The sequence below is a fragment of the Saccostrea cucullata genome, unplaced genomic scaffold (assembly GCF_032062105.1).
Source record: "Saccostrea cucullata isolate Sc308-1 unplaced genomic scaffold, CSIRO_AGI_Scuc_v1 ctg10702, whole genome shotgun sequence".
Lineage (NCBI taxonomy): Eukaryota > Metazoa > Mollusca > Bivalvia > Ostreida > Ostreidae > Saccostrea > Saccostrea cuccullata.
Window position 1 is genome coordinate 86,446 of NW_026939999.1, and position 9,822 is coordinate 96,267.

General features: G+C 33.1%; 1 protein-coding gene across 1 annotated transcript; it reads right to left on the reverse strand.

The window, feature by feature from the left end:
* Positions 1-357: 357 nt before the first annotated feature.
* Positions 358-5,465, reverse strand: LOC134254439 (probable G-protein coupled receptor 19). Its single transcript, XM_062736955.1, has 2 exons — positions 5,416-5,465; positions 358-1,496 (listed from the first exon to the last, which is right to left on the reverse strand). Exon 2 carries the CDS (start codon positions 1,459-1,461, stop codon positions 358-360), a length of 1,104 nt encoding a protein of 367 aa, XP_062592939.1. The 5' UTR covers positions 1,462-1,496; positions 5,416-5,465.
* Positions 5,466-9,822: the final 4,357 nt, after the last annotated feature.

Consider the following 9,822-nt stretch of genomic DNA (forward strand, 5'->3'; position numbering starts at 1 on the left):
AAAATGTATTATGCTGAAAGAACATGACTATCTACATTCCTTTGCTTAATTATTTTACTTTGCTCTAATTTTTCAATTTCCCCTTTTATTTAAAAAAAAAAAATCATGTATTTTTAAGCTTTTAAAATGTTACAATTACAGATGCAACAACAGATTTTATTTACATTCAATCAATGTTGTTTTCGAAAACAAAGTTCTAAAAAAAAATCCTTTTTTGCCTTTTTCAATTTATTTGTCAGAAATATGTAACAAAAACAATATTCTTATTAAGAACCAAAAAATGGTAGCAACAACTAGACAAATCAGCACCTGAAAGCGACAAATTTAGTGGAATATGATTTATATTATATCCTTTTTTTACACATAAGAAGTCACCGTATTATTGTTTGTCCAAGGATTGGCATCGCAATGTGTAGATCGATCAAAGGCACGAATCGGCGAGGACCTCCCATTGTCAGGTGGCATGACACCCACGAAATTCTTCTTCCCAAAAGACGGAGCAATGGTAATGGCGTATGTGTTACTTCTGTAGCACCGCGATCCCGAAAAGCATAGCACTTCCCGGCATCCTCGTCTAAAGTTGGCATTATGAACAAAATAGAGCAATGGTTTGATTATTCCAGTAAGGAAAACTAACCAAGTGCAGATGCGGAAAACAAAACTGTCCTGGCGTGGAACTTTCAAAAAGCAAAATATTGTGTTTGTTATGTACATTGGAGAAAAGAAGACGAACGTGATCACTGTGATTAACATGAGTAGCTTTACCATATTTACTTTTGTCCGAGACACAATATTACTTGTCCTTTGCAAAGTGCAACAACCATTCGTTTTCCATATGTGATAGAAAACTTTCGAATAAAGGACACCAATGATAATCATGGGAAATATATACTGAAGAAGAATTATTGAAATAATGTATAAAACAAATAATAGATTTACGTTCGTGATATTAACGTAGAACCTACAAACTATTTCTTGGCCATATAGTTGTTCCTGGAAAACATATAAACAAATAATACAATGAATCGATACCGCAATCCAGCTTGCGAGAATCATCCGCTTAGCGGTGCCTCTTCTGATTTTGAAGCTTAGCGGATAAATAATGGTGTAAAACCTATCTAAGCAGATAGAAAGCAGAAGATAAATGATAAGTCCTGGAACTGTGAATTGAACAAAGCGAATAATCCGACATATGGTGTTGGAAAAAACCCAGCTTCCTGCTAGGACTCGACCGATAACGAAAGGCATTACAAGAACTGTAAATAAAATGTCTGAAATTGAAAGAGCGGCAACAAAATAGTTTGTTGTTGACTGGACTCGGCGACTTCGTCGTATCACAACGCAAACTAAAATATTGCAAATAATATTTAGGATTGCCAAGACAATGAATCCGAAGATTTCGACCTTGACGTTTACGGAACCCATTTTGTTGTCCAACCTCAGGTCCGACGTGATATTCATTATACGACTTCATATAATCAGAAATTCTTCTTTACCTACAAAAATAAATAAAATCGAATGAAAATTATTAACGGTTCAGATTTTTGCACCAATGGGCAGTTTTCTTAGTATTTTATATAGGTTTCATCTCACCAGCAGCAAAAGATTTTATACCTAAATGATCATACAACATGTTTGTACAATGTATGATTTTCAAACTGTTCTTTTTCTTTTTTTCGTTTTTTTTTTCTTTATTTTTTACGTCTTTAAATGGGATCACGTGACACTGTCTGACACTTTACTGCAAGTCGAGGGCTAAAATGGAAAACGTCTTTAGTATAACTTATGACTGAACATACGCTATGTGAAAGATAACACGATTTTCCTAATTCAAGTGATATAAAGTTCAAGGTGCATTTTTGAGTTGCCCGCATTGCGCATTAGTCAGTTTGTTTGCTGTAGATTCGCGGAGAAAGGGTTTTAATTTGCGAATTCGAATCCTAGTGCGGGATGTGAAAACCAGTCCTTAGTATGAATCCCTATATCGAGATCTCGTTGCGCAGGACTAAAACGATCCCTCTTTGCTCAAAGGCCCTGAGTGCCAAGTGCAAGTCTGTTTGCAGCCATTCACCGCGCGCGGCAGGTTGTGGCGTTTCCATGTGAATAAATTCGCAAGAAGGGTTTCAAATATAAAAATATAAAGAAATTGAACATTTAAATCGCCTCAGAATTAAGGATCAACTCCTTTGTTACTAACATTAGAACAAACCCACAGTGACTACTAACAGCTGCTTCACGCGGGCGACTTGTATGTATGGCAGTTGCCTTACATTTGTCTTTTTACTTCGTGTTGTTGTAATTAATTAAATCAATAAATTAATATTACACCTTACATGTTTTCAACTTAGTATGAGTCGCTGGAAATACTAGATAACAATTTTAACGCCTTTGTCAAGCACACACCCAGAAAACCATTTGTTACATGTATGTTAATAATTATTTGTGCATTAGATTTCTGAAAAGTAAATTGAATTGCAGCTTATAAGTTAATCATCTCTTTTCTTGAGGAGGTTTAGAAATGGTACGTCTTTGAAAACTCGATGAGTGTGTTCTAAAAACAAATGGCAAAATATACAGGATGTATGATACTTGTATTCAGTATCAATTACAAAAATTTACAAAAACTTGCAACAAGTCATGATTGTTTACTTAATATGCATAGATAAAGCAATACTTAACTTAAAGCACTTCTTTTGAATTAAAATCCTTCTATTGTGTTATATTGTTTTTGAAGTATGAATTTTTTTTAAATCATAGTCCAATTTTAATATAATTAGCAACTTCACTGAAGACATTTAAATTTAATGTCAAGGACTTAAAAATTATTAGCACTATTTTAAATAAGGATAGATGGTACAAACAATTTTTTTCTTTGGAGGAGACTTAAAATCATGTCTTAAGTTTAGAAAAGTGGATAATTCTTAGAAAAACTGGAAAATACTTAACTGAGTGTGATTTGTCTATATTTGTTTTTTATTGAAATATTACTAATATTTTCAAAGTCTATTTCATTTTCCAGTTCTTACGAGAAAAATTCTAAGAACCTATCCACTTTTCTAAACGTTTTATTAAGTCTCATCCAAAGAAAATATTTGTTTTTATCTTCTGACCTTAAATAAGTAACAAAGAAAGGTACTTAGCACTTAATGATGCTGGAATTTTCAACTCGTAGTTTTAAACGTATGAAGAGACTAGTATTTTAATGTCTTTTACACCTTCGTTTAAACCGCGTTAAAATATAACAAATTGCTAGAACGAGTATTCTTTGCCTTTCAGTTCCAAAGGAGGTACATAATTTATTTGCTGTTTTACGTCATGTTTTAGATTTTGTCACTTGCATGTATGGAGACCTTTATTATGCACGCAGGTCGATTGAGGACACCAATACGAGAGATACCCATCGTGATATCGTTTGTCGCGACACAGGCCTTGATGGTTTTTATCCGAAAAAAAAACCGCAGCGTTAACTTCAAAGTGTTGACTGCTTGTTGCTAAACGCTTATAATAATGGTGTTTTAATATTTTAAAAAAAAATTTATTCAAAGTTTGATTTGAATAATGTGAATCCTTCTGATAACTGATTGAAATATAACAAACTGCAAATTGTCCGATCTCAGTATCGACAGTTTTTTTTAAAAATGTCATGCATAGGAGCGAACCTGTGCTGAATAGAACAATATTAATCTGTTTTATATGTGGGCAAGGAAATAAAGCGTGGTTTATCCTTTTATAAAAATGTTCGTAGTGAATATGTAAAAGTTCATATAGTTCAAATACCGCCATTATTTTTACCTTTTAACAAAACCATTAGGAAAAAATTAAAAACGTTCTGTATTTAACAGATTTGGATATTCCACCGTATGTATTAAATACATGTATTAGAGAGGTTCTGCAAGCCAAAGTACAAATTGTACGTGTAACGGGAGAAATCTGTGCATTGCGATATCATTTTTGATATAATGAAATTCTACAGGTATCCACGTTTATTAGAGATTGTAGAGATCGATCCGTAGAAACAAATTTGTTTCTTATATTTTCTAAATTGCTGTTTCTGTCAATAATAAAAATAAGTGCAAGTACGGACATAAGGAAATTATCTTATCATGGTAAATGATTATTTTACTAAGAGATAAATACAGTAAATATGACTTAACGAATCAAAGTTATTAAAGTTAATTATTAGTTTAATTTCATGGATACTTGCATATATTCAATTAAAATAGTTAATATGTACTTTAAAAATTGCACTGGATAGATCTATGCCAAAAAATGAAATTATCCGAAGATAAAGATTCTTGCATTTAAAGCATTTACAAGTTATAAATTCTAAAAGTGATGTAAACACGTGCGTGGTATTCTAATTTGCACTTGCAGACGTTGGTCTGTGAAACCTCTATGTAAGGCCCAGACACAACGTGTTAATGTTTACAATAACCTTTTACCCCTAAGAAAAACCTAAGGGGTAATATCTGCTCTGAAAATAAAATAAAGTTGAATGTAAAACAACAGAAAAATTTGTAAAATTATTTTGTTTGCTTTATGACGGTCATTCACCCTCAAATGAACCTACAAAGATTTTTTTTCTGTATTAATCCTACTTTTCGTGCTTGCGTAGGATATCATCTTGGCGAGAAAAGGGTGAGCACATAGTACAGGCCCTTTACATGTCTAAACCACCAGTGATGCGACCAGGTTCTATAAATTGACGAGTAAGCGTTTCCTGTACATGTAGTACAGCCACACCCAGTGACATCCTTACTTATTAAAATCTCGGAATGAATTCGTAAAAGGACATTGATTTTCCCCTAAATAAAATACCCCTTTTTAATAAATACATACAGGACTTGAGAAAGTCAAATTGCAAGGCATTAAAGAACTTATTTGCAAATAAAATATACATGTAATGACATTCAAGTTGTTGAGAAGGTCAATAAACTTTTTTTCTGTATAGATATTCACCAAAAGAAATAACTCATGATATATATAATACATGTATATAACACCAAACACGCATTAAATTTAATGTTGAGAAAATGTCAAGTGTGATTATTTGATTTTATTTCAATCAAGTACAAGAAATAAATTTAGTTACACAATATTTTCTTATATGGTATTTGATGTCTCGAAGATAATGGCATCATTGATCTAAAAAATTCCTGTTGAGGACAATATTGGAGTCGGAGCAATAAATTGCAGCAATGATAAAATCGATATCTTAGCTTCATAACAATATGTCACACCTAATACAACTTATGCATTGACCAAACCTCAGCAGCATTGTAGCATCGCTTTGGAAATTGTATTGTTTTATGGATAACTTAATATCTAGTTTTTTAAAAATGTCTTTTTGACTGTAGCCAGAATATAAATATTAACAACGCATTTTGAAAATAAAAAATGAATAAAATGACTTACCTTTTGATGTGAAATTACTGCTACTTTTTCCAGTACATTTTAACCGCTCGATAACGACTAACAGGTAGTTATTGATTTCTTGTACATTATAATGAAAAGCGTTTGTCACGTGATTATGAGAATCCTTTCGCAGTGACGTCAATTATTAAGTTGACAAATCAACATCTGGTATGGGGGTATAAATCAAAAAGTTATCATTACTGTTAATTATTTTCAATAAACATGTATATTACACCTTGTAAAAATGCCTGTATGACGTAACATGCGCGTATTGTTTCGATCTTTTCTTATTATAAAACGATTATGTATTAAATTGTTATTCAAAATAAGGCTTAATAAGTTGAATTTGAACTCATTCATACACTACGTATAGTTCTATCTAAACTTAATAGCAATTAAGGCCGGTGAATTGGTTTTTTTTCTTTATTTTGTTATTGCACATGAATCTTTTTGCACGTTTTCTTTTATGATCTGTATTTTATTTAAGCAAAATATTAGTTTCAAGGCTTTAGCGAGAAAAAAGTTTTTGTGATAAAAATATATGGACGCAAAGCCTAACACTTTGTGACCTTTCCACAGAACAATGCGTTTACCTTTAACGAGGGCACCTCATTTTTTTTTTTTCATTTTTCCATAAATTGTCATGCGTTTTTGACAACATGCGGTGTTAAAGCAAACGGCCAAAAAAGAGTTGCAAACTTTCTCTCTGTTTATGTATTGGGTTTTTTTTTTTGCTTTTTTTTTTTTGCAAACTATACTTAAGGGGGCCGACTATAGTTTTTTTTGTGTGAAAACTACAATAGCGAAACTCTTCATTTTTATACCATATATAACTTACATTAACTTCAGTGTACATGCAAAGTTTGGGGGAAATCTACCGTCCAGGTATTTTTGAGGGACCGTCAGATTAATGTTCCCCAAACGGAGTTTGGGAACCTATTGTTTTTACTCTGTTTCTTATTATTATTATTATTATTATTATTATTTTTTTTCTTCTTTGTTCTCCGGTACTTTTTTGTCCGCGAGTGTTTTAAAACTGTTCACCCAACTAAGCTAAAACCTTTTTAGGGTTAATAGGTGTGTAGTGTAGGTGTGCGGAACGAAGGTCATTTTGCGCGCATACGCATGCACGTGCGTGCGCGTGAAATGAGTGAAATGACCGATATACTTAATATCGCTATAACTTTTACATTTTTTAAGTAAATGATTTGAAACTCATTATATAAAGATATATTAATAGTGTAGATAATATGACACTGTCAAATTAGCAAGAACTCACGCGCATGCACGTGTACTTCGCTCTGATTGGCTGAAACAAAAATCTCAATATCTTTTCTGTTTTTTGACGAAATAATATGAAATTTAAAATATAGGCATACTTTAGGATGTTCTACAATATTATGTATAAAAATTGTCATGAAAACACGCGCATGCACGTGCGCTGCAATCTGATTGGCTTAAACTTGAAATGGCTATAACTCCCTTGTTTTTCAACCAAACAGGATGGGATTTAGAACATAGACAGATATAATAGACTCCTACAAGAAGGTATGGTCATCATGCACGTACATGCATGTGCGCTTCGTTCTGATTGGCTGAAACAAAAATCTCAATATCTTTTTTGTTTTTTGACGAAATGCTATGAAATCTAAAATATATACATACTTTAGGATGTACTACAATATGATATATAACAATTGTCGTGAAAACACGCGCATGCACGTGTGTTGCATTCTAATTGGCTAAAACTGTAAATGGCTATAACTCCTTTGTTTTTTAATAAACAATGGGATTTAGAACAAGACAGACATAATAGACTCCTACAAGAAGGTAAAGTCCTCATGCACGTGCATGCACGTGCGTGCATGTGAAATAAGTAATATTAAAATACACTTAAATGAGTGTATTTCCTAATACTTCTGGATTAATGGATTTGTTATTAAGTATATTAAAATATATATATAGTGCAGACAAAATGATGTGGTCATTACGCACATGCATTCAGATGAGCACGCGTGCAATGCTAAAATTTAAATATATTTTGTATTTTTCTGGGAAAACTTTGTTTAAGTCTAAATTGCATAAAGTGTGTCTTACTTAATAGCGCTTACAGGGAATACGGCACCCAAATGGAGTTGGGGAGCGTTTGGGGAACATCTGTAACGGTCCCCGTTACAATTAGCCCTAGTTTACTATAGGATTATATAGGAAAATGCCAATTTTTAGCACTTTAAAGCAAATTATACAAATACTACAATAGACATTTTGTTCAAACTGTAATATTTGATGAGTAATACTATATTATACAATATATATAAGAAACACAAAATTCTACGTCTTGTTACCAGAGGGGGCATCTGAAAATGCAAAAAAATTGGCAAATTTTACATATTAAAATATGACGTACACAATGGATTCAAATAAAAACAATAAAAACTAGTGCTAATTGTAACGGGAACCGTTACAGATGTTCCCCAAACGCCCCCAAACTCCCTTTCGGTGCCATACTTCCTGTAAGCTTCATTAAATAAGACAAACTCTGTGCATTTTTGACTTGAACAACGTTTCCCCAGAAGGATACCAATTATATTCAATTTTTAGCATTGCACCCAAGCGCATGTGAATGCATGTGCGTTATGATCATATCATCTTGTCTACACTATTTATATATTTTAATATACTATATATTAAAGCATTCAGTCCAAAATTAATAAAAATCACTCATTCAAGAGTATTTTTAAATATAGTCGTTTCAAATGCACGCACGTGCGTGCACGATGATCATACCTTCTTGTAGGAGTCCCTTACATCTATCTAAAAATCCCATCCTGTTTGGTTGAAAAACAAGGGAGTTATAGCCATTTAAAGTTTCAGCCAATCAGATTGCAACACGTGCATGCGCGTAATTTCATGATTTTTCTATATCATTTTGTAGGATATCCTAATGCATGACTATATTTTAAATTTCAAAGAATTTCGTCGAAAAACAAAGGAGAAATAGCCATTTTAAGTTTCAGCCAATCAGATTGCAGCACACGTGCATGCGCGTGATTTCATGATTTTTTTTCTTTTTCATTTTGTAGGATATTCTAATGCATGACTATATTTTAAATTTCAAAGCATTTCGTCAAAAAACAAAGAAGAAATAGCCATTTAAAGTTTAGCCAATCAGATTGCAGCACACGTGCATGCGCGTGATTTCATGATTTTTTTTCTATACCATTTTGTAGGATATCCTAAAGCATGACTATATTTTAAATTTCAAAGAATTTCGTCAAAAAACAAAGGAGATATTGCCATTTAAAGTTTCAGCCAATCAGCTTGCAGCACGCGCACATGCGCACGCTTTCATGAAAATTCTTATATATCATTCAGTAGATCTTCATAATGTAGGACTATGTTCAAAATTTCAAAGGATTATGACAAGAAACAAGAAAGTTATTGAGACTTTAGTTTCAGCCAATCAGAGCGAAGCGCACGTGCATGCGCGTGAGATCTTGCTATTTTGACCATGCTATCTTGTCTATACTACTAATGTATCCTTACATTGTGAGTTTCAAAGCATCTCATCAAAAAATAGAAAAGTTACGGCAATATCCATTATATTGGTAATTTCACCTGTTGCACTTGCGCGCAATTGCAAGCACGTGCGCGCAAAATGACCTTTGTTTGGCAACTCTACATAACATGCCTACTGACCCTAAAAAGGTTTCACCTAAGTCGGATGTGTAGTTTACAAGATCACTCGTGGACAAAATTTTCCCAGGAAGAAGAAAAATAATAAGAATAATAACTAGAGCAAAGCTCGTTGCAAAGCAACGAGTAGGTCTTCCGTCCTGTTTGACCGGAAGTAGCTTTCATTTTTAACAAAAATAAGAAATAACGCCAAAAAATGGTTAGACTCCTCTGAAGCTATGTTAATTAATGCAAAAATAAGCCATTTTCTGCTACTTCCGGTTTGACCGGAAGTGACGACGACGGACGGAAAATTAATTTTTATGCTCCCAGAGACATATGTTACCCCAAAACTTCCCAAGCTCGGCAAAAATACGCGTTTTCCGACCACTTCCGGTTTTACCGGAAGTGACGACGCCGGACGTATTTTGAAGACGCCAAAAGATTAAGCTTAACATTTTGGACAACTTTGCTTCTTTGATGTATTACAAATTCTCGATACGTTTTGAGATATAAAGAAAAAACTTTCGGCCCCTCTAGGCCCTTAATGTTAGGGGCCAGCCCTTTTTACAAGATATTATTTGAAAGATCTTGGAATTCTACACTTCTTTTGTTCTATATGTTTTAACAAAATATTTCCAGGTAAAAAGCTATCGTAGAAAAGATGTTAAAAATTTTGAAATTCGCGATAGGTCTATTTTCGGGCCATAGCGAGCGTCGGCGCTTCGTACA

Bases quoted from the DNA above. Each gene is read 5' to 3' on its own strand.
- LOC134254439 (XM_062736955.1), bottom strand. From the start codon at position 1,461: ATGAATATCACGTCGGACCTGAGGTTGGACAACAAAATGGGTTCCGTA.